This window comes from Enoplosus armatus, chromosome 4, assembly GCF_043641665.1.
Source record: "Enoplosus armatus isolate fEnoArm2 chromosome 4, fEnoArm2.hap1, whole genome shotgun sequence".
Taxonomy (NCBI): Eukaryota; Metazoa; Chordata; class Actinopteri; order Centrarchiformes; family Enoplosidae; genus Enoplosus; species Enoplosus armatus.
The window spans coordinates 14,481,474-14,504,794 of record NC_092183.1 but is presented as its reverse complement, the minus strand read 5'-3'; the positions used below and the strand labels follow the sequence as shown (position 1 = coordinate 14,504,794).

At 41.0% G+C, this 23,321-nt stretch overlaps 2 protein-coding genes across 8 annotated transcripts; one reads left to right on the top strand and one right to left on the bottom strand.

The window, feature by feature from the left end:
* Positions 1-39: 39 nt before the first annotated feature.
* On the bottom strand, positions 40-16,385 carry git2a (G protein-coupled receptor kinase interacting ArfGAP 2a). Of its 7 annotated transcripts, XM_070904880.1 has the most exons (21): positions 16,375-16,385; positions 13,844-13,896; positions 10,918-11,051; positions 10,516-10,628; positions 10,274-10,379; positions 10,080-10,166; positions 9,842-9,972; positions 9,640-9,734; positions 9,337-9,382; positions 8,808-8,859; positions 8,642-8,714; positions 8,396-8,493; positions 8,176-8,287; positions 7,941-8,083; positions 7,685-7,834; positions 5,644-5,892; positions 3,044-3,126; positions 2,684-2,875; positions 2,331-2,465; positions 1,772-1,835; positions 40-1,506 (listed from the first exon to the last, which is right to left on the bottom strand). In XM_070904880.1, the coding sequence occupies exons 2-21, from the start codon at positions 13,893-13,895 to the stop codon at positions 1,294-1,296; spliced, it is 2,328 nt and encodes a 775-aa protein (XP_070760981.1). In that variant the 5' UTR covers position 13,896; positions 16,375-16,385; the 3' UTR covers positions 40-1,293. The 7 variants fall into 7 exon arrangements, with proteins under 7 accessions (XP_070760981.1, XP_070760982.1, XP_070760975.1 ...); XM_070904881.1 differs by lacking the exon at positions 2,331-2,465; XM_070904874.1 differs by lacking the exons at positions 2,331-2,465; positions 16,375-16,385 and adding an exon at positions 4,662-4,751 and having other exon boundaries at positions 13,844-13,895.
* On the top strand, positions 15,242-22,112 carry ankrd13a (ankyrin repeat domain 13A). Its single transcript, XM_070904882.1, has 15 exons — positions 15,242-15,701; positions 16,309-16,444; positions 16,777-16,901; positions 17,009-17,054; positions 17,547-17,690; positions 17,782-17,971; positions 18,411-18,477; positions 18,587-18,668; positions 18,826-18,887; positions 18,976-19,106; positions 19,229-19,386; positions 19,495-19,626; positions 19,730-19,890; positions 20,022-20,086; positions 20,265-22,112. Exons 1-15 carry the CDS (start codon positions 15,594-15,596, stop codon positions 20,461-20,463), a joined length of 1,806 nt encoding a protein of 601 aa, XP_070760983.1. The 5' UTR covers positions 15,242-15,593; the 3' UTR covers positions 20,464-22,112.
* Positions 22,113-23,321: the final 1,209 nt, after the last annotated feature.

Genomic DNA, 23,321 nt, shown 5'->3' with positions numbered 1-23,321 from the left:
TGTGTTAAGGCAACAAAAATCTGGCAAACCACAACAGGCTATAGTTATAAATTAAGTTTATTTAGAAAATAATTATTTTTCCAAAGTGCAACTTAACAGCTGCGTCACATACATCCCTGCACTCCATTCAGGTACAGAGAGGGACATTACCTTGATCAGATTTCAAAATGACAACAAACTCTGAAACACTTGGTTGAGGATGAACGTTGGGTTGCACAGTTATACAGGAGACGTCTAGAGTTCTATCCCATATGTTGCACATTAAATACAAAACTAGCAGCAACGGAACAGAGCACAAAACACATGGACGACATACACACAGTATGGCTATTAGCTCTGAACAACATCACCAACACTGCAATGGCACAAAAGACCGCAGAATACAATGTAGTGTGGAGCCTGTTGGAGACACACCAAATCATTTGAACTTAATACAACATCATCTTGGTGCTGGTGAAGAATATAACTTGGCCCCCTGAACAAACATTATTTGCATTCACTGACAAATGGGCATACACAAATAGCTGCAATAAGTGCACTGCAGACTGGATTACACTTGGACAGGGGACAAACCATATAAATAGCTTTTTTGAAGCAACAAACGTTAGTATTGCAGAGCTACAAAGTGTGCATGAATGCAAGTTACTAACATTTAATGGAAGTTAACTAAATGGTCAGTTTGTTTTCTGAAGATTAAACTTTACAGCATGATGTTGCTTGCACAGTGCAATTAATGAGAGGAAGCTCCTTTAGCTATAAGAGTGTTAGCGATAGCATTCAATGACAGTGGATTCACGACTCATTTATGGCTTTTCAGCATCCATGTAGGCTTTGGACTGATATCATTAACCAACATTATCATGTCAATTTACTGCACTGTGCTTAATTCCTTCTCTCAGTAAAAAGGCATTTACATTATGGATTGATTAAAGATTATTTGTAACTAAGAGTTGAGTCTTACTCTAATTGTGAAAGAGTTATCTAGAAACCATTACAGTTCCCAGGCCTGCTAGCTGCTGCATCTGGTCTTAACAGGATTTGTGGACGTTATTATTTTACCTCAAGAGAAATTGTGCTATCATAACAGCTGAGTATACCAAAGTAAAGTTTCTGACTTTTTCCCTTAACCGTCAGATTTTGTTCAGAGTTGGCTTTAAATATTGTCAATATTTATTCATAAATTAAAAAAACAATGCATGCATATACCACAAATACAAAAAACAACAAAATCATTAAAAATATATATAAGAACAAATCTGAGATGCTGATGGCTTTGCAGCCGTGTAAGTGCTGTTAGTTGGTATTCTCCTTTGTGGTGATGGTGACAAGCTGCTTGGCTGCCTTGGCAATGTCATAAGCACATTGGATGACCTGCTGGGTGACCAGCTGCATGTCCGGTCCCGGGCAGCCCTCTGAAGGCACCGCCTTCCTGCACTCGCTCTGAAGCCGGTAGGCACTGGAGGTCAACAAGCGCAGAGAGCCTCTTACAGTCTCTGAGCGTGGCTTCTGCAGAGGAAGGACAAAATATCTTAATACAGATTTGCGCAAAGAGAGGTGGTTTAGTGCAGATCTTTTAGAACCACATTGACCTCTGCTGGCCTAGAAACTGAATCTGAACAGAACCTACTTTGGTTTGTCTACATGCATAAGAACATGTATATACAAGAATATATAAATGTTTGCTTCTCAGGTATTTCTGCTTTTAATATCCTCAAAATAAACAACTACCTGGCTGACTGGTCTATTCTCTCCAAGCAAAATATAAACAAACCTTGGGAAAGAGGGCAGCCATTTCTGTTACAGCCACATGTATTCTTTCTGAACAGGGTATGAAGCTGTGAGGAGAAGAGATTTGTCCATGAGTTCAACATGTTGATGTCACATTCATAAAAATCTCAAAATTATAGAATGAAGATTAAAAATATCAATTAACCAAAAACTCTTGCATGCAAGTCAGCTTACAGAGTAAGACACTGCATAGTGTTCACAACACACCGTGCATTACCATCTTCAACTTCCGGTTAACTTCAACCAACAGAACATGCTATTTAAGAGACATTTTAGCGTTGTAAGTACTGTGTAAGGCACTTTTATTGTATTAAAACATTATAGTTACACAGAAACATCAACCTGAAAAAATTGTTACATCAAACACACACAATACACAAAATTTTAAACTGAACACATTCAAGCGTTCAGTAGCACATCAAAAAAAAAAAAAGAGGCAGCTTGTTAGCAGGTGAGACAGAATAAAAAGGGTGAGGCAGAAACTGTGTGAGGGAGAGGAAAATAAAACTGTGCCTGGGAGGCAGGGACAGAGGCCAGAGTACCAGGAGGTGGGGTCAGGGGACCGGAGGCTGAGCGGCTGAAGGGGACTGGGGGCCTTCTCGGCCCAGGGCACCAGAGTGCTGAAACATCCCAGGCTGTGCCTGAGTCGACGCACACCTTCACGCTCACATGGTCTGCTCACAGGGGGGAGGGATGGGGACACCAAAACAACATCATAACAGCGGAGCAGAGTGGAAGTACAATGAGGGGGAAGAGTGAAGATAACAAGACAAAAAGGGGAAATGATAGCAGACTAAACATAACAGAATAATGATGAATGTAAGAGGAACTTAGGGTTTAAAATGGAAGCCAGGAAATGAAAGCTATGAAAGATCCTTTCTCTTCAGATTCTGACCTGTCATGTTTGTTCTCCTGAGCAGCTCGCAGCAGCTCTTGGATATTCTTGGTGATCTGCTCAGTTTTGCGGATGACGTCCTCTGTGCTGGGAAGCGTGGGGTCTGACTCCATCTCCAGATCATCCAGCTCAGGGATGGAGCTGCCCTCCCCCAGCCAGCCACTGCTCCTCAGCCTCACTCTCCTGCACAAACTGCAGCAATTCACAAGAAAATCCCTCCTTATTGCTTTTACTCTCATGACAAAACAGCACATTATTTCACTTGAAAACCCTTTCAAGTGTATTTAGCAGTCAGAAAACTGTCTTATCGTCTTTCCCTCATCACTTAGTACAAACTATCATTCTGGGTGATGCTCTTACCCCGAATCATCCATCTCAGAGTCATTGAATGTGTTGTCATAGTCACTTTCTGGCATGCTGCTTTGCTTCTCTAACTTCGAGGCCTAGAAGGAAGAGAGAAGGCAAAAACACTGATAATGTGTCTTGTGCAAGATGTCCCACGTCTCTGACGCTATAAACCCCAAACCATTGAGATGCAATCACATTACTTTCAATGCTTCATGTGAAATTCATCGACAAAGAACAAAAACATACAGTACATTTTAAATGTACCCCTTAATTAATTGTCGTGTGACAAATTGGAATATAAACGAGTAAAAGCGATGCAGATGACTCTGAATGAAACAAGCCAATAAAGCTGTGAAGCAAGAGCACGTCATCAATGTAAAGCACTCAATAAAGGATTAGTAAAACAGATTATGCAGAGGTCAGGTAGTCTATTCACATCAGTATGATATGATCACTGATGCTGACTTACTTGAAATTGATCTGAACAAATCATACAGGATCATCTGAACGACTATAATCGTCATTAAATGTGACAATATCTTATGAGAACTTTTGAACTCCTGCAGTAAGGATGGGTAGCTAGAACTATTACATCAGAACCATGACTCACAGGCTTTACTCATCCTCCAAACCAAAGGGAAGTAGACCCCAGAGGGTCATTGTTTGAGGACTGAAGTCAAGGTTCAGATGAGTTCATAATACAACTAAATTACATGCAACACAACTATTAAGTGTATCGCGCAAAACAGGAATGCCATGTCTTCACACCAGATGGGGTTCACTGTAACTTAAAGCAAATTCACTACCAGACTCATTTATAAACAGGAAGCAGAGACTAACACGTGCACTCAAGCCACATAGGACCAATTGTACAACAAGTTCACACCCTTTCAATCTACGTCCAAGAACCTAAACAAGATCCTCCTCTTCTATGCAGTACAAAATGCAACGCAGCACACATGAGCTTGACCCGGGAAAGCACATACATGTGAAGATAAATCTTTGTTCTGCCTTAACAGACGATAAATCTTTTTAGACTATAAACAGCTCCTAGATCACCACAATGTTGTGTGTGTTACTGGAGGAAGTGAAAGCATGCTGTTGGAAGCTCACTGTGCAAAATGGCCAAGCATTTGTTAGAGAGACAGAGTAAAAATGAATTCTCTTGTGAGTGTACTGAGTGTTTGAAATGAAAAACAAGAGGAATAAAATATACATTTAACAATCTAATTCACAAAATACTCTACAGGTGGCTAACACTGCTAACAAACTTTGTACAGTCAAACTTTTCCAGCGTCATCTGCTACACAGGCTTCAGGAGCGCAGAAAGAAAGCATTCAAATCAGCAGGTGCTGCATCACAAGCACAACTTTCTGCTCAACTTTCAGCGGTCAGGCAGAGGTTTTGCCTTCACAAAACCACACAATTCCAGTTGTTTAGCCGCACAATGAGGATGATAGGTATCTGGCGGTGAGGGCAGCTGGCGGAGCGGTGGCTCATGCAGCAGGGCAGATAAAGAGCAGCATGTGGAGGACAGAGAAAGATGAGGGAGGGGGAAGAGGTAGAAATGCTAAAGGGCTCCGATTTGCTGCGTCCCACGAGATGTGGGCCGAGTGAGGATGTACTTAACCGTTTGAGCACTTTCGTCCTTCGACCATGACAGGGTGGATGGAAATGAGGGGAGGGATGAAGAGGTGGTCACAAAAGCGCCCCTTTCCGTCTAAAGACAGGGTTCAAATCACATTTTAAAGATTCCTTAAATTAAAAGAGAAACGTTTACACAGACTAAAAAGCGAGATGAGTGAGATTATTGTCTCTTCAAGCCAGTTGTGGATTCTGTATCGGATACTGTATAAAGAGAATGGAGTTTAATGGAAAACTGTATCTGTGCAATTCTATTATTTTAGAGGGGTGACCTTAAGATAAATCAATGCTATGTAGGCAACGTAAAAGAGCTTAGTTGTTTTTTACATTTCATCCTCCTACATTTATTCCCTCAGCTCATCACCATTTCCTTTCTGAGCTCCGTGTCCTGGGAAAGAAATAAGACCAGAGAGGCTGGGAGTTAATCCAGAGAGAGAAAAGTACCAGAAAACTATGATTCACAGGCTCAAGTTTAACTGCATAAATATTGTATTTGAATCAAAGAAAGAATCCAAACAAATGAGAAGATGAAGTGAGTTTGTGAAATTATCATGCATTACAAAAACACAGAGTATTTGTATGGTAGTTTTAATGCTTCATCAACATAAAACACAGTACAAACCTTCAACGTTTATGATAATAACAGCATCTCCACTACATTTTGTCTGACAAACAAGCACCACTCCAGTAAACAACAGATATATGCAGGATAATGGTTTTGAATATGTATCTGAACATGATGAGATGTGACTGGCTGTGTCTAAATGCATGGCATTGTGCTTTTTGATGACTCTTTGTCTTTGATGCTGAAGAAAGTTACCCGGTGGCAAATGAGGAAGGAAAAACAATCTTTTTAAAAAACGCAGAGAGAAAGGTTTGCAGACAGGGTGAAGACATGAGGGAAAGTCGTGGAAACAGGGCAGTGGAGAGGAAATGGCAAAGGAGAACAGGGAACAGGTCTTACTTACATGAGGTGGGAAGGGTTGCAGGGTGGGGATACCCTCCTCTGGGTAAGGAGTTTCCGCTTTAGGGAGGTAGGGCTTCAGGCCTGAGCCGGTCTCATACATAGACATGGGCCGACTGGCCCGCGCAGACTGCCGGCGTTTCAGGGCTGAGGGGCTGGAGGGGTCGGGGTAGTCTGAACCGCTGGGGATCTGATAGATATTGGTTGTGACCTGCCGCCTGAGAGAGGTGTTCTCGCTTTGCAGAGAGTGCAGCTGGAAGAGACGGTCAGCAACACACTAAGAGGTGCTCTCAGCAAAGCAAGCTTTGTTCCCTGTTCTGATCCTCTCTATCTTTACAGCATTACATTTCAACTTTTATATCAAAATATTTATATTATAGCGTGCTAAAGTCATTTAACTCTGCCAAGGCTTTCATTAGGCAGGAATAAAACACATCTTTGTGGGTATCGTATTATACAATTTGAGAATTTACCCTTTGAATCTTTGTTATTCCCATGGTATAGGAGCTTCAGTCAGTATGTGGATACCACTACCTGAAGCTGCTTCAATAACAATGACTTACAGAGAAATGGTTATGAATTATGGTTATGAGCTGACAAGGTGCTTACTGGAGAAACACAACTGAGAAAATTTTCCCATAAATATTATGTTCTCCTTCAATATCCATCAAGTTGACAATCAATGTGATTGTTATTGAACCATGATTTTTTGCTTTGGGAGGGATTTTCTCTTGGTCTAAAAAATGCAAAGCAAGTGGTAAGCAAGCAAAAGACTATTGCATAGGTAAGCAACACAGGCGCAGTTTAAGTCAAAGATGTAGCCACAGTTCAGACAGATTGACTCAAGAGTTATGAGAGGATAAGAGGCATTCAAGAACGAACAAAATCAAGAAGATTTTGTCGAGGATATAACAGTTTGGGTCAAGACTGACGATGTTTGGTAAAGGCGGTCGATCCAATTAAAGTAGAAAGAAAACTCCACTCACAATAAGGTGTGCACGTCCTTTGAAGTGATAATTTTTGAAAGACTACTACGATATGTCATAACAAGCCACATGTGCTGTTTTCTGCCTAACACATGAGTGTGGCCTTTTTTTGATAATCTGTTCAACCATAAACTAACACAACACCAGATCACATCATCAAAAATAGTACAATACGTTACACTGCTGCATGTCTACTGCAGGGGAGTGTCACAATGACCTCTTGTGTGCAACACAAACAGAATTAAGGGAGACAAATTATGTGCATGCTCCGTCCAAACAGCCAAATTAAAGCAATTTTAACATAAGAAAGACAAAAATTCAACCTCACTGACAGGGGTTCATTTTCACAAAATAAGAAGCCGTAACATGCTTAGAACATCTGTTGCCAAAATACTTTGGATTTAGCAAAATATAGGTTTCTAAGTTGAAGGGTATTGCATACATTTGTGCAGGATCTCAAACTTAACAGTGTCACCTCTATGAATAAGCAGTTTGATGTAAAAGAGTAACAGTATTCCAGGTTTGTATCAGCTGAGGAGTACGCTTTCCATGAAATGTCTATGAAATGTCACCACTTAAAAACATGTCAAACAATAAATCCACATGTGCTAAAGGAAATCATCCAAAAAAAACATTCTATGCAGTAAACACAGTATATGTGATGAAGCAAGGCACACACATACAATTTCAGTTAGTCACTATGTACTATGAAAGGATTAAAAACAACTGTCAATTACTTCATGCTTTTTCTTAAAACATGCTTGTTAGTAACATTAGACAGCTTTAACTCTACTTTATTTATTACAAAAAGGGGAACTAAACAAAAAGAAAAAAAAAGTCTCCAGTTTACATTCAAGCTTTGAAATTGAACATGCTGGCCAAAACAGAGGGCGGACCAGCAGGGTGTCGCAGCAGCCTTATCTTGCAACAGAGCATTCCTGTTCAGATAGCTCGGCCCTCCACACCAGAGAGCAGTCACACTGCTCTGCTGACCACTGTGGCCCCCCCTCAGTCCGGCCGCCGGTGTTAGTGATCTTATTGGTGGATCGCGGTGGATACCTTTTTCTGCATCAGCCTCAGCTCGTCACTCAGGTTGTTGTTGGCTTTCATGAGGTGCTGGATCTTGGCTTCAGAGGCAGAGAGCGCGTTTTTCACATCCAAGTATTCTTGCATAGTAATAGGGCCATCTGAGACGTCAGAATCCAGGCTCTGTTAGAGAGAGGAGGTTTAAAAAAAAAAAAAAAACGGTAAAAGGCACCTAGAGAGAGACTGTGTCCTTCAGAGTTTTTCAATTGTGAAAGTGATGCCTCGATACCTTGGTCCTATCTCCTTTGCTCGAGGGGAGCTCTTGATCTGTATCCTCATCAGACGCCACACTATCGTAGTCGGGCTGGTCATTGTCCTGGCTATCACTGCAATGCCTGACAGCCACACTCTTCAGGATAAACTCAACATTGTCTGGAATGAAGGGACACAAATAGTTACTGTATATCTGTGCTGCATTTCAGTGTCAGTAAGGTCTTTTAATACAGTAACAATAAGATGCTGACCTTTGGGACTGGTTATCGAATTCCCTTGTTGTCTGCGCTTAGCATCACTTAAAATGTCAATCACAAGAGTTGCAAATTCATGTGCATTAAACCTTGCGAGCTTCTGTCGTCCCTAAATAAGAAAAGACAAAAGTCACGTCAGCAGTATCCAGTTAAACTCCAGAGGAGATATGTGCAGAGGGAAACAATAAAGCGCAGGAGTTCTGTAAAGTCGACTTGCCTGGTTTCGTGTTGATGAATACTCTGGATTCACAGGAAGGAAAGGCACCACAGTCGTCTCCGTCACCAGGGTGCTGTGATTCTGTGTAGCCAGCCACACTACAAGTAATAGGATGAGAATGAGATCAATGGTATCCTGTTTAGAGGTGTGAGTATAGCTGCAACACCAGTGGAGGTTTTGAAGCAACAGTGTGAAGACAGATGCCTCTACAAATGTCTTCTCTGGATACAAGACAACACACTCTACCTGCATCAGTCTCTCGTCTGTCCACCTCATCATACACATCCATGGCCAGCTCCTCGAATAAATGATTACTGAGCTGCATGAAAATGAGCATAACACATAACACAAGTCAGAGTTAAGCAAGGGGAGAAAAGGGAGCTCAGTACAGTGACTCTGCAAGAATACTTACAGACTGCAGTTTCTTCTTTGCTGCCTTGGCCAGTTCTGATAAATCTAAACTGCTGCAAACAGAAAATAACTGTCATGAAACATGTGCTGATGAATCGTTAGGTCGACACAATGCACACTTCATTCTGAGTAATACTTACATGTTCCTTATCCATCAAAAGAGAGCAATGAAAAAGATCAAATGCATCATTTAAATTAGAAAAGGCACAGTGATTGTTTTACAGTGGCTGCTTGTTTTGGAATTAAGAGATGAAAGTTAGAGTTGTTTGGAATAACATTTTAATTATTTGCAGCAAAGTTTTTGGGTATGTCAACTATTTCACTGGCTCTGTTGCCTCTAACACAGATAACTGCAGCAATCTCAGCAGCGTGTCCGAACAGGCCTCAGAGCAAACCATAAACAACTGCCTGACTGCTCGCTTTGTTGGCTGGATTCAAGTTAAAACCCATTCGCTTAGACACGTTAATTCAAAGACAAATCACTTAATATCGACTTACACGATGTTGACTTACAGCTTATGCTTTCTTACCTGTCAGCCATTTGTGGAACAATGAAGTGCTGGCCGTTTTTATGATCTGAAAGGAACAATAAGAAGGTTCTGGATGACTGCCAACAACATCATCGATACTTATGGGAAATGTAAACACTTTCTATTAAAGCATGATTTATAAATAGCACATAATCGGTTTTAACACAGCTAATTAAATACCATGAGAGGTTGTTTTTATCTCCTATTTTCCAAGTCAAAACTCACTCCAACCACACATGCACATATTCGTTGACCCATTTCTTTTTAAACACACTTCAATTGCAGATCTCTCTCACTGCATACCTGGCTTCCTCCCACACAGGTAGAACGCCAGTCGGTCAGTTAGTTCATACTGAACCTCCACCAGTCTATCTGCCAGGTCATGGTGGCCAGCTTCCCTACAAAAGACACATGTTAAAAACCACTAATCATACGTCAAAGGGTGAAATTACAGGAGCATAACATCTTGTGTTTGAATTCTAAAAGATTATTGAAAAGAGCTAACCTTGCATAGTCAATGGGAGTTTTGCCATTGCTGTCAGGAGCTCCAGGATCTGCCCCATAAACAGTTAATAGTTCAGCCTGAGATACTTGTCCTGCCTTTGCAGCTACATGCAAGGGAGTGTTTCCTTTTTCCTAGAGGAGGTTGATTATACCATGACAAACCATTATGATCTAAAATCAGCAGAAATGTAAATGCAAAGATGAAAATTATGATGTTAAATAAAGCAGGTGATTCTTACGGGGTGAAAGAAATTTGCTTGTGCTCCCAGGGATAGCAGCCTCAAACAAGTCTCGAGATTCCCGGTGCGTACACTTGAGTGAAGTTGCTGAAAAACAAAAAACAACAACCATTACTATGAATTGATAAAGCTTAACAACAAACAAAAACATGTTTCAGTTCTCCTCATCACTGTGAGCAGCCATTTCTCCTCACCTTGCTTAAATCCTTGGCTGTCGAGCTGTCATCCTCCCGGCAAGGCATGCGATGGACAAATGCCAGCATTTGATATTTGGCTTTTATAAACTCTGATTTGTTGGGGCTTTTGGAACAACGTGAAACATGGAGGTTCAAACAAAAAGAAAGGGGCAATTAATTAGTCAGTGACACAAGGCTAAAAGTATTAAATTACCATCTAGTGAAAAAAAGTGCTCTATTTTCAAGCGATAATGACTCACTGCAGTTTGTCCTGAGGGTTGGCCTTGCGTTTCCCACTCATCACAGATGCAGGGTCCAGAAGGGAATGCTCCCATATTGAATTTGCACCATTGCTGTATAACGTCTGAACCATCTAGCGAAATGAAAAAGAAAACCTGTAAAATGTGTCCCATTGATCCAGACTGTAAATTGCTGACTGGCTGTTAACAGTTCCCGTCCTGAGCAAACACTTTCTATATCTGGACAAAATCAATACACCTCAGTGAGATCTGATGTACAGCTGTTGTCAACAGATTTATCTTGAGCAAAGATACAGGCCGGCTGAGTTTAAAGCTGCAGTAATACAGATTGTGTGCAAGGATAACGGAAAAAGATGTGTAGTGTTACACAGGCAAACACATTTTCCTATGTGGGGTTATTACCTGTAGCTGCGTAGGAGGCCATGGTGTGTGTGTCAGGTGGCGGACTTGGGAGCTGTGTCTGCCCAGACTTCGATGGACACTGCAGCACTCATCGCAAACCAACACGCCCCTGTTCACCGAGGCCCAGCGAGGTTCTGAGAGGGAAGAAAAAAACCACAAAGTGAAAATCATGACACTCGCGGTGATCTAATGGATGAATCAGGACTGATTAAAGATGTAGTTAAAAGTACCAGGTTTGCACTAACTTTATCTCGAGATAGTCTAAGATGAGTCAGTAACAAGTGTATCACACGTCATCTCCTCTCTTCACAGTCAGTATCATTATTCAAATCACTGACATGCTGTACTGCAGTTCTTAGCACCCAACTTCTCCTTTCTGCTCCTCACTGACAGGACCCCCTGGAAACTCTAACTTATGGTGTAAATACCAGACAGGCCCTATTAACAAGCTTTGTCTGTGTAGCCCAAGCCTGATACAACTTATTGTTCCATGCCAGCCATAGACCTCCACCCAAAAACTATTAAAAACACACCAGTGAGCCCAGTCGTTGTACTATCATTAGCTGAACTTGGCCATTGTTGTTAATTTTGAGTCCATCCTACATACACCGTCCTGCTGTTGGAAATATTCAGCAGAGCACCAAATGTATATTAAACCATGGCTGAAAATAGTCTTTAACAAATACACTACTTACTTCTGTTTGAGTAACATTTGCTGAAAACTACAGTGTAATGCTGTTTTAGGCTGTGCAATTCAGGTTAGACCATTGTTAAACCTTTTAGTATCACAACATGCCTCGAGGAGGCTCACAGACCACATGCAGACAAACATAATAAAACTAGAAGAAAGGAAGAAAAGAAAAAGGCCAAACCCCAGTGGGCGGTAACAAGGGTAGACATAATAATAATAAGCATTTAAGGCCTTTTTGACGTCAGATTTAGGAGAAGCCATGCATTGTGTGAAAAGGAAGTGAAGACTAGCAGTTGTAGGTTGAAGCACCTGAATCGTATTGTTGAGAAATAGAGCAGCTTCCTCTTTCAAAACACTGTAAAAAAAAAATTTAAAAATAGGAGACAAATGCTCAACAAGTTCTGCACATTCAGGAAATACATGGTGTTTGAGGCAGAGTGCACTTTTAAGATACAGTATACGCTGTGACCAAAATAAATATGTTTACTTAACCTTGACCTATTTTCCACGCTAATACAAATGTCACAGAGTTGTGCGGTCTGCTATTTGTACCGAGACTCTTCTGACAGCAAACATCTTGAGACCAAAAATACTGTTAATTCATATGACACTCCGATAGCCAATAAACTGTTAAGCAGATTGAGTGTCTGGCTCAGTGACAGGACAGACAGTGAAGACTGTAAGCGTCTTAGCAGCAGCTGAGGTGTAGGAGGAACGGCTGCAGGGATTGCTGGTCAGATTCTGGCACCTGGTCCCCAGTTTTCAGAGTCTCTTCCTAACTTACTCTCCACCAAGAGAGGAGAGACTTGGTGCTGACATGCCTCTTTTACCCTTTCCTCAACAAGTGCTGCTAAATTTAATACCACATCTTGAAACTCTAAAAATATTCACACCAAACAACTGGCAACAGTTGTATGGGGGGCAATCCAGGCCAGCTGCTGTAGAGACCTGAGAGGTTTAACTAGACTGAATGACATGATAAGAGACGAGGCACTAAAGCTTGAATAATACTGAATATTTACCATTCTTGTTATTGTTTTTCTTGATTTTTATTGTGCAATAGACAAGTAACCAGTGCAAGGATTTTTTATATTGGTTAGCATTTAAAAAAAAACAATTCACATTCTACTCTTAGAGTATCAAATTTGCAATACATTATGGTGCCACAATAGAAAAAAAAATGTCTTCTGCATTGAAAGCATGCGGTCAATTCACTCAGCATCCTGTTTTGCTTCCTGTGCCTGCTGAAAAACATCACGTCACTTCTATATAAATGGGACTTCTCCAAGTACCTCACAGACAATGCAACTATTAATGGTTCAGCTTTCACAGAAACGTTTGATTGTAAAAAGCTTAATTCCATTTGTCCGTCATCCCTAATACTATTTAGAACAAACACATCTCTGTTAGAAGATGCTGGTATTGCTCTGATGTCATATAATGGACACAGGATGAAGTTGTCTACAGTATTTCATCAGCACTAATAAATGTGCGACCAAAAATGTATTGTTTTGGCAATATCTTTTCACCAATCAATCTTTTAAAAACAGACTTATGTTTCCATTCACAGTTAGAATCAGTGGTGGAAAACGTCATACCATTCCTCGTCAACACAATTGGTTAAGTTCAGTCACATCTTGTCAACATGGGTTGTGTGGTGTACAAAAAGCACCATGACAGGAGACCACTGTACCCACTGACGTTTTATGAATGATGCAGTCATCCTAGTTGTACTTCAGACATGACAAAGAGCTCACAGATCAGTTTCCTGCTGATCCAGGATAAGATTTCATAATGGATGATCACATTTCAAATTTGCTGCAAAACGTCTGCATATCCCCCATTATGTCAGATATACATATTGTTGGTTGCCTGTGACAAACTGCGCAATTATATTTACACACATACAAGAAGCATGCCTGATTATTTAAAGTAAGTAACACCGGATGGAAACAGTTAAAAAGACAGCTGCTTCAGGTCTAATTGCATCCTCAACCCTGCAGCAATAATGTTAGTCACCTGTCAACAACACTAACAACTTGCCCAGTCTAAACAGTACACTGCATATCTAACTTACTGTAAAGAAGAAAGCAGCGTGGACCAGCACTGATAATCGGATTTAAACCAGAAGAGTGAAGTGCAAGGCTTTGGCTTTCTGAGCCTGAAGGACCAAACGTCAGCGAATAAATAAAGGCTAATAGCTAAACACTGCAGGGATGGTCTGAGTTTGCTTACCTGGAACACTGCAATCAGCGCAGAGCTCAGTGTTTCTGAGGCGTTTAGACATCCTTTACTCAGGAAGAAATGCCTTTTTAAAATGAGCAGAGAGTTATGTCCGTTCCGTTATGCTAACCATTGATTACTCTGTGGGGATGCCTTCCGCGTTAGCTAGACCTAGCTAATTAAAAACAATCCAAACAACGACCTGCTAACGTACTTCATTTAACTGTTACTAGCCTCTTCGTTTTGGCTAGCGTTTGCGTTACAACCATTATAACGTTACCCCACAGAGGTAACGTACAATGCTGCTTGCCTGCAAGTTAGCTGACTTAGCACCTGATTAGCTAACTAGCCTATGCCCGTTTGGTAGTTTACTCTTCAGTCTCTGGTAGACAGCAGGGCTACACAGAGCTCGAGCATTCCCAGTGGCAGCTGCGCCTGTGACCTATTGTGTCATGGACATTGTGCCCAGAGGAGTGTCTCTCAGGAAATAAACTTCCTGCACAGAAATAACGCATCCTTCTCTCTTTCGCTTGAATGAGCAAATTTCAATCGTAACCCCTGGTTTTTACAACTTCAGTTAAGAATAAAATCTAAATACAATACACTGCTTGGTTGAGTTTGCTGTGGGTTTAGGCGGTACACAACCTGAGAGACTGAACTGAGGGCAACTCATAGAACTTACCAGTATGCGAAGGAGGTGAGTTTGATCTATTCACCTTCGTGACACGGTCCAAAAGAAATAGTACGTTTAACAACCAATAGTGGGACGACGCTTACTGGATTCCATCTTTTAAAACACTCTTTGCACATTTATATCACTACTGTCATTTTATAAAATAATGACAAAACAATAAATTGCAAGTATTATACAACTGAGGTCAGCTTTGAGACATGATAGATCAACAGACCCATGTTTGTGACTAATAATTATGTATCCGCAGATCAGCATCAGGCACCACGCAAGCATACGTTTATAGAGTAAATCGCCACGAGTTATATAATACCACATGTGATTAAAATAGTTTAACACTACCAAGTGTTGTTATGTACATCTATTGCACAGTTGTATGCTGGCGGTAAAGTTTCAGATTTTCAACCATCCAGTCCCTCCCCGTAACGTAAAATCGCCGATCTCATTTCGACGTTACAGGCATAACAACTTTATTGTCTGAATACAACATTTACAATGATTAGTCAATGAATTGTTGTTAATAATTATTTACAATACCGAATGCATACAAGTGTGACACAGAATCACATTTATATAGGAATTATATTTTGGTTTGAATGTTTCGCAACCCCCGTGCGGATGTGTTGAATGGTTCCGTCCAACTGGAAGTGACTATCTTGTTTTTTTCTAAAGGCGACGGTTTTATTTACAAATCATGTTTCCGTCGCGTATCAACCAAAGAAATAATTTGTATTACACATAAAATAGACCTGTTTTAAAGGGTTTTGGAAAGCTGTCTTAATTAGATGGTAGTAATTAGATTGTGAGCCTATTCCTACGTAGGACACCCCTGTCATTATTGGGCACTACTCCTGGCACTTCCTTGTTCAAAAGTTTTATTTAGGGGAAGGCTTGGAGAAAAGTTGGAAACCGGTTTGGATAGCTCGACGTTGTCGTTGTCAAATACTAAGGGCATGGATCATATTTATCGTACATTTTGGCATAACTAGCGTGTAGGTATCGCAGTTTTCCGATGGCTGTAATGATTAGAAGCTGGCTAACGTTGCACTGAGCGGCTCCACAAAGAGGAAGATGTCCACGGCTAACGTTAGCGAAGACATCAGAGTGAAGTTTCCCCTGCATTCCGCAGTGTGGGAGAATGATTACAGGAAACTGGAAGAACAAATAACGTTACCACAGGTTGGTAAAACACTGAATATGTTGCAAAGATTCACACTAATGCTTGCTAGCTAGATGAAGCCAGGAGTGAGCTGTTCAGTATCCCTAGCCGTCCAGTTAAAGTAGGCCAGTCGTGTTGACAGATGCTCCGTAGTGTCACACACAGATAACGTTAGAAATGTCTATGAGGACATAACGTTAGCTATTCACCGATCAACAGGTTTGGAAGTTTACTTAAAAATTTATTCCAGCACAGACTGACTGCCTGTTTCCAGTTGTTAATTTAGGCTATTCAAACACAATATATTATCTGACTAGATATGATAACACAAGAACTGCTTTACTACTGAGGTAATAACACATTTATCTCAGTAGCATGACTCATAGGGTTAGACCAGACATGATGCTCGGTCTTGTCGGTGTACTGACTACTGCAGTCCTATATCATTATCAGTGGTGACCTAAATTAAAAACTGTGTGTAAAACTGTGACAATGAGTTATAATATGAAGGCCCTCAGTTACAAGTGGAGCAATATTACATGTCAATACTACTGTATTTAGTCTAAGCGGCTGCCTAGGTTTTATTACACAAATAAAGATGTGTGGGTTTCTCTTTAATTTTCTCAGAATGAGATTGAGGCTGTGGATCCCAGAGGTCGAACACCTCTGCACCTGGCTGTGTCGCTGGGTCACCTGGAGTCAGTGAGGGTCCTTCTGAGACATGGTGCTGAAGTGACTAAAGAAAACAGCATGAATTGGACAGGTTAGTTAATAGTTACAGTTATAGTCCAGTAATACTGGATGCTATGATACCATGAATGTTTCCTCCACTTGTCTTGCAGATATGCACTTTGATTATTTGTGGGTTGTTTGATCACTTAGAGCCCTTATCACATTAACGTACACGTCTGCTTTTAATGGAGTTTCTGGTGAAATGCATATCCACTCCTCCGACTGCAGTAAAACAGTTTCACTTTCCTTGGTTATTACCGTCACTGTTGAGGTTTTTTAATGGATAGTTGCCACTCCAGGGGAACAGATGCTGTTATCTTAAAAGGTTTAGTGGTTTGTTGATACTTGTCTGTCTCTGTGTAGTGCTGCAGGAGGCAGTCAGCACCGGAGATCCAGAGATGGTCCAGTTAGTGCTTCAACGCAGAGACTACCTCAAAGCCTCCACTGCTCTGGGAGGAGTGCCTGAGCTGCTGTCAAAGATCCGCGAGGTTTTACTTTATACATCTTCCCATTGTCTTGTCATCCATCTGCACGTGTGCCTGGAAATGTTCACTGGCAAAGGAAATAATTGCTCTGTCTATCTTTTCATCCACAGTCTCCAGACTTCTATATGGAAATGAAGTGGGAATTCACTAGTTGGAGTAAGTCGTGTCCCCAATTGGGGAAAAAAGCTGATTTTTGGGACAGTGTTTAAGAGCAGGGTTAGGCAAGTAGTGGTTAGGGTTAAGTAAGTCTCCAGGAAATTAATGCAAGTTGCAAGTCTATGTAATGTCCCTAAAGGTTACCTAAGTAAACGTGTGTGTGTGTGTGTGTGTGTGTGTGTGTGTGTAAAGTAAAAGTAGACTGTGTGTGCATTCTAACCTGTTTAGTGCCAGCTGGCCATTAGCAAATGTATGCATAAGAAGAAGATATCTAGATATCTACAAGTATTTTCTAAAACTGAAATCCTGCAATTGAATGTCCATAAAAAATACATCATCTTTGCCAACCAAGAGGTTTCATCAGGTCATACAGGAAAAACTACATACCTGCCTCTTGCTAGTTGAAGCATTTGTTTTGGTTTTGTAATGAGTCGCATTGTTGCTGAAACATTTCTTTCCATTGTGGGACGTTCATGTGCTGTTGCTTCACAGTCCCTCTTCTGTCCCGGGTTTGTCCAAGTGATGTTTGTCGCATTTGGAAAAGTGGCGCCAGCCTGCGAGTGGATGCCACTCTTCTAGGCTTTGAAAACATGACATGGATCAGAGGGCGTAGAAGCTACATCTTCAGAGGAGATGGTGTGTGTATTTTACCGAAAAACGTTTTCTGAGTTCTATTATTTGTACTATTTCTGTAAAATGATTTAAGTCAATCCCTGCATTTTTACAGATTCGTATGCAGAGTTGATGGAGGTGAACCATGACGATGAAGTAGTGAACACTGAATGCTTCAACATATCCCAAGAAATGGAGGATGTCACACTAGAGTCAATGCAGCCAGCTGAACAGGAAGTTGCCAAAAGGTTGACTACTCCTATTGTCAACACCTACTTGGACACCAAGGATATTGCTTTTGAGAGGCAAGAGTCTTTTTCTGTTGTCCTTTTTCTCACAACATGCATAGATCTAACTTCCTTTGATCGGCCAAGAACAAACTCCACACAACATGGCATTTTCATACTTGTTTTAATGTCATTACTCCCTGTGTAAACAATGATTCCATTCGACTGATTAATCATTTGCGCTAACCTCTGGATGATATCTAGTATCATTCTAGCATATGATTACATATAATCTTGCTAATCTTCTTTTTTATAACTTCCTCAAACACAGTTCTATTTGACAGACAACTGTTGTCCTATAGTGTGTCTTGGATAATAGGCCTCTCTTACAGTGGGCATTTTGAACTGTGTAACTAATAATATTAAAATGTCCCACATCTATAGCTCATGGAAGTTATTCAGAACTGAAGGGTATGATGTTGGATTTTGCGAGTAAACGATGCTTTTGTTTTCACAGGAACAAGTCTGGGATTTGGGGCTGGAGAGCTGACAAAACTGAAGTGGTCAATGGATTTGAAGCAAAGGTTCGCAGAAGTTATACATTTACTTTTTATTATAACTACAGTGTAGTGCTACTGACTGTGAAGCCCTTGTATGATAGCATATGACATTAGATTGTGGTTGTTTTCTCAGGTTTTCAGTGTGAACAATGTAAATGTGGTGATCAGGACGAGGACAGAGCATCTTACAGACGAGGAGAAAGCCAGGATAAAAAGTAGGTGAACAATTTTCATGTATTACGTTTCTGTCCTTCATTATATATATTTTCAGCATACATATATAATGTAAATGGTAGACTTTTGTCCATATTAATAACAAACCTACATCTGACTGAAACTGAGAGTACTGAAGTTAGACTTTTTTCTTCAAAGGTGAAAGGAACATCTTGGAGTCTCTGCTGGGGACTGTGGAGCAGCACATAAGTGCACAAGGGGTAAGACGTGCATGAAATAAATTACAACAGAATGGTGTATTTTGTTCCCACTGGGCAGCTGATTTGATCTGAGTGCTCGACTTTGTAGGACCTGACTCTTGAATACGCAACGGCCACCAATCCCACTGCCATCACTCCAGAGGAATATTTTGATCCTGACTTTGAACTGGGGGACAGAGACATCGGCCGACCCATTGAACTGAGCATTCGAACACAGAAGTAAGAAACACAGCTTTACAGCCATAGAAACCTCACACTTTAATCCCCATAGCTGCGTTGTCAAGAAATTAAGTTGTGTGCACATTTGAGCAGCATTTTTATTTTAATCTTCTGTCACGCAGGTTCAAAGGTACATTGTGGATGAGCGAGGAACATCCTCTGTCCCTTGTGGAGCAGGTGACCCCCATTATCGACCTCATGGCTCGGACCAGTTCCCATTTTGCACGGCTGCGAGATTTTGTAACCCTGAAGTTTCCTCCTGGATTTCCTGTTAAAATAGGTATGTGACATTCCTATCAAATGTGAAACAAGCACATAAAGCTTTCGTCTCATCCACCCTCTGAAGTCTGTTTTTACGTCTTATCTGTTGTGTTTTCCTCGCTTGCAGAGATCCCCCTGTTTCATGTGCTGAACGCCAGGATTACATTTGGTAATGTCAATAAATGCAGTACTGAAGAGGAGGCGGACACAACGCCAGCAGCCACACCAACATCCTTGGGGGAAGAGGAAGAAGCTGCAGGTAGGAATGCAGCCAGTTTAACCACTAAATGTGACAGCATATTAAAATAGTTAACACGTCTGTGATTCTTAAACCACTTTTCTTTTGGTCTTCATCCGTCCAGCACTGCCTCTGTTTCAAGTGTGTCCTGCGGTGTTTGAGGTGCCTGCCAGTTACCACCGTCGAGGAGGCAGCCGACACACACCCATGTCCAACAACGACGAGGAGCTTTTGCAGTACGCCATCCATCAGAGTCTCCTGGAGTCTCGCAGAGTCCCGGGCCAGGTCAGAACAATCATCACTTAATCAGCTCAACACAAAAAAAAAATCTAAATCTGTTCTTATCATTCTCCTCATGCTATCATTTCTCAATTTGCTGCCTCCTTTAAATGCTCCTGATGTTTGTGTCATTGTAGGAGGGGACTTGGGATGATGCTGATGGGGAATTCACTGATGTAATGCCCAGTAGCCAGAGTGACAGGTAGGAACACGGGTTAAGGTTGCTGGCATTGCACTTACATAATTACATGTGGTAAAAGGACCGGTCCTTGTCCTACAGGGATTTAGATGACGCTTTATATCTGTTCACCTCTTGTGTGTGTCAGTAAAAGCCACAGAACAGAGCTGGATCTCACCTTCCCCCGTCAATGTCATTCCAGGAGTATCCCAGAGGGGGTGCTAGTGGAATATGGAGACACCCCCAGCCCTGCCAGCTCCCCTGCCGCCTCTAGCCCCGACTCAGAGCTCCGCCTGGCCATGGAGCTATCTGCACGGGCTCAAGTGGAAGAGGAGAGGATGAGGAAGCAGGAGGAAGAGGAGCTGGAGAGGATATTGCAGCTGTCGCTCACTGAGAAGTAAAAGGAATAAGAGGGAATAATAATAATACAACTTTTCCAGACCCAGAAGCAACCATCACACCTCAATTTTCCTTCCTAACCACTGTAGTCATCTATGCAACCACAGATTTCTTTCTGTAACAGATCATTCTTGCACAGGCAATATCAAACTCTCGGTATCCAATATTTTCCAAAAGGTATTTTTGGTAAGAACCTTTATATATTTCTATCTCCATCCTCAAGCTTAATACATGGACTTTTTGACATAATTTTGGGTCGGTTCTGCTTTTTATTTATTTCTTTTCTTTTTCGAAATCAGACTTGCAGCAGCAACCCTCTCCTGTTGATCATATTGTTGTCCGGAGTGGGGTCAAATCAGTGTAATTAAGGCTCTGTGAACAAAAATGGTGACTTCATGTAGTGCTGGCACTCAAATGTGGCACTTAAGGTCCAGAGCACTGGGGGGGGGGGGGGGTGTTGCAGAAGAGAAAGCTACTGTGGACCTGAAGGGACAGATTTGAGTGTTTTCACCGTGAAGTCTTGCTACAGAGTCACTCTGTTTTGGACCATGGGCTCGCTGAATAACAGAAATCTCAGGGTTCCAATTTTACACGTTTTCCCTTCACTTTGGAATTAGTCAGTTGTGAGACTATCAGAAATTGTAGCCTGGTAAATGTTTCTTTGGTGCAAAATGGTGTCACTTGTGCATATCTGCCATGTCAATATTAATTCAGAGAGTTGGGTTAATTGAGTCAAAAGATCATAAGTAAATGCTTTTTCTTGTACTTTGTGAATGTACACTTAAAGATGGGTAAACAAAAGCAGCTGTGAGAGGAACTTTAAATCAGCTGCAAGAAGGATGGGGGTTTAATTTCCTTTATCCTGATTTTTTTCTTTTTTTCTTATTGAACATTTTCTCAGATTTCATGGTCAGAAAGGACGTATTTTTGTTAACCGTCACTGAGCAACTTCAAGCATCATCACCTCAGTTCAGAAACGCAATAGCGGAGACCAGTCTGTCTGTGGATTCACAGCCGTCATGCAGTTAATAAGAAGCAGTCAGACAACCAGTGCTGCCCGAGATTATTCCGATTCCTAAAGGCAGTCTGTCAGCCTTTTGTTGCCACGAACAACTCTAAACCTCTGAGCAGAAGAAAAGACAGCACAGACTCAAAGATCAAGCATGCCTGCCATATGTAGGATTAGTTTCTTCAGCATGTGCCAAGGGATTGCTTTGCTCTGACGACGCTTTGTCTGGGCAAGAGGAGGTGAGGATTTTATGTGGTGCCACTAAACTTTTGAACAGATTTTTAAAAAACATTTTGTAACTTAAGAACAAGACGAAGAGGTTTCAGTTGTACCAGGGTGATGCTGAGTAACATGCATTAACCACTTAGTTGATTTCACTGACAACCAACCACTTATCAAAGATCTCTGTACGTTGCTGTGTCTGACTGTCGGGCTTCAGCTGAAAAAACGACTAATTAAGTTTCCAAACTGACTGAACAGTCGACTTTAAAAAGGCTAGCTTTGGTTAATGTAATGCAGATCTTTGTAACGCACCGTTCCAGCTGAAAAGTTTTTTTTTAATGTTAAAATTTTAAGAAAATGTGTCGATTTGTTGTTGTTTATAAAATAAAAGCACTTTATTTCCAAGAGGATTAAATGTGACTTTGTTCATGTGCTTTTTTTACTAAAACACAGCTGATAACAATGGAGACAACCTTATGTACTTTTCCATCATGAGTTCAATATGTTAATATTTAAAACCAACGGATTTCTTTATTCAGGTCAAGTGTCACCCTACATAAGGTTTACATGACTTATCTGCAGTGAAGAGATTTTATGTTTGGCTAGCTGCTAAATAACGTCTGCAATCTGAATATACCGCATAATCAAAGTATACTGTTGGACAATATTTTTAAGTTAGGCTAACTGCCTCCATCTAATTTAATTCTGTATTATCTTTGTTGTCCTAAAAAATGAAGACATAAACCTGCAGTTTTATTTCAGTATATTGAGCAGATTTTCATTTAGGGAAAAATCTTGACTTAATCAATTGATTTAATGTGCACAGAAGCCTTCACCAGCACTATTTTCACTGTAGATTAAAGCAATGCAACTAGATTTAAAGTCCTTGTGTTTCATATAATCAAATAAAAAAAAAACAAATAGGCCTACAGTACAAATTCAGTACAAATTGAAGAGCACATTTCCACATTTAGAGATGAAAATCTGGTTTAACTGATGTAGATGCAATGACAACTCTCTCACTTTGTAGTCCCACTTTAGTTTATTTAATGGTTGCAGGCCTCCAGTCTTTTTGACCTAATAAGTTAATAAGCAAATAATACAAATACATGGCCTGAAAAGCGAACTAGAAACGCGTACTCTGAGCATTTCCTTTAGATGTGAAGTCCAAATAAATAAAAACAATCAAATGAAAGAAAAAGAAGAAAAAACTAAGTGTCTTAGTAAGGTGTTGGGCCACCTCGTGCCACCAGAGCAGCTTCAGTGCACCTTGCCATTGATTCTACAAGTCTCTGTTGTTTCGATGGTGGTGGAGAGTGCTGTCTAACACGGTGGCCCCAAATCTCCCATAGGTGTTGAATTGGGTTGAGATCTGGTGACTGCGAAGGCCACAACATATGATTCACATCATTGTCATACTCATCAAACCCTTCAGTGACCCCTCGTGCTCTGTGCATGGGGGCATTGTCGTCCTGGACGAGACCACTCCCATCAGGACAGAACTGTTTCATCATAGGATAAAGGTGATCACTCAGAACAACTTTGTATTGATTTGCGGAGACAAATGACTGCGCAGTCTGGGTTTTCTCAGTTACTGATAGATGTGGATGCAGAGCTCGGCTTCCCCCT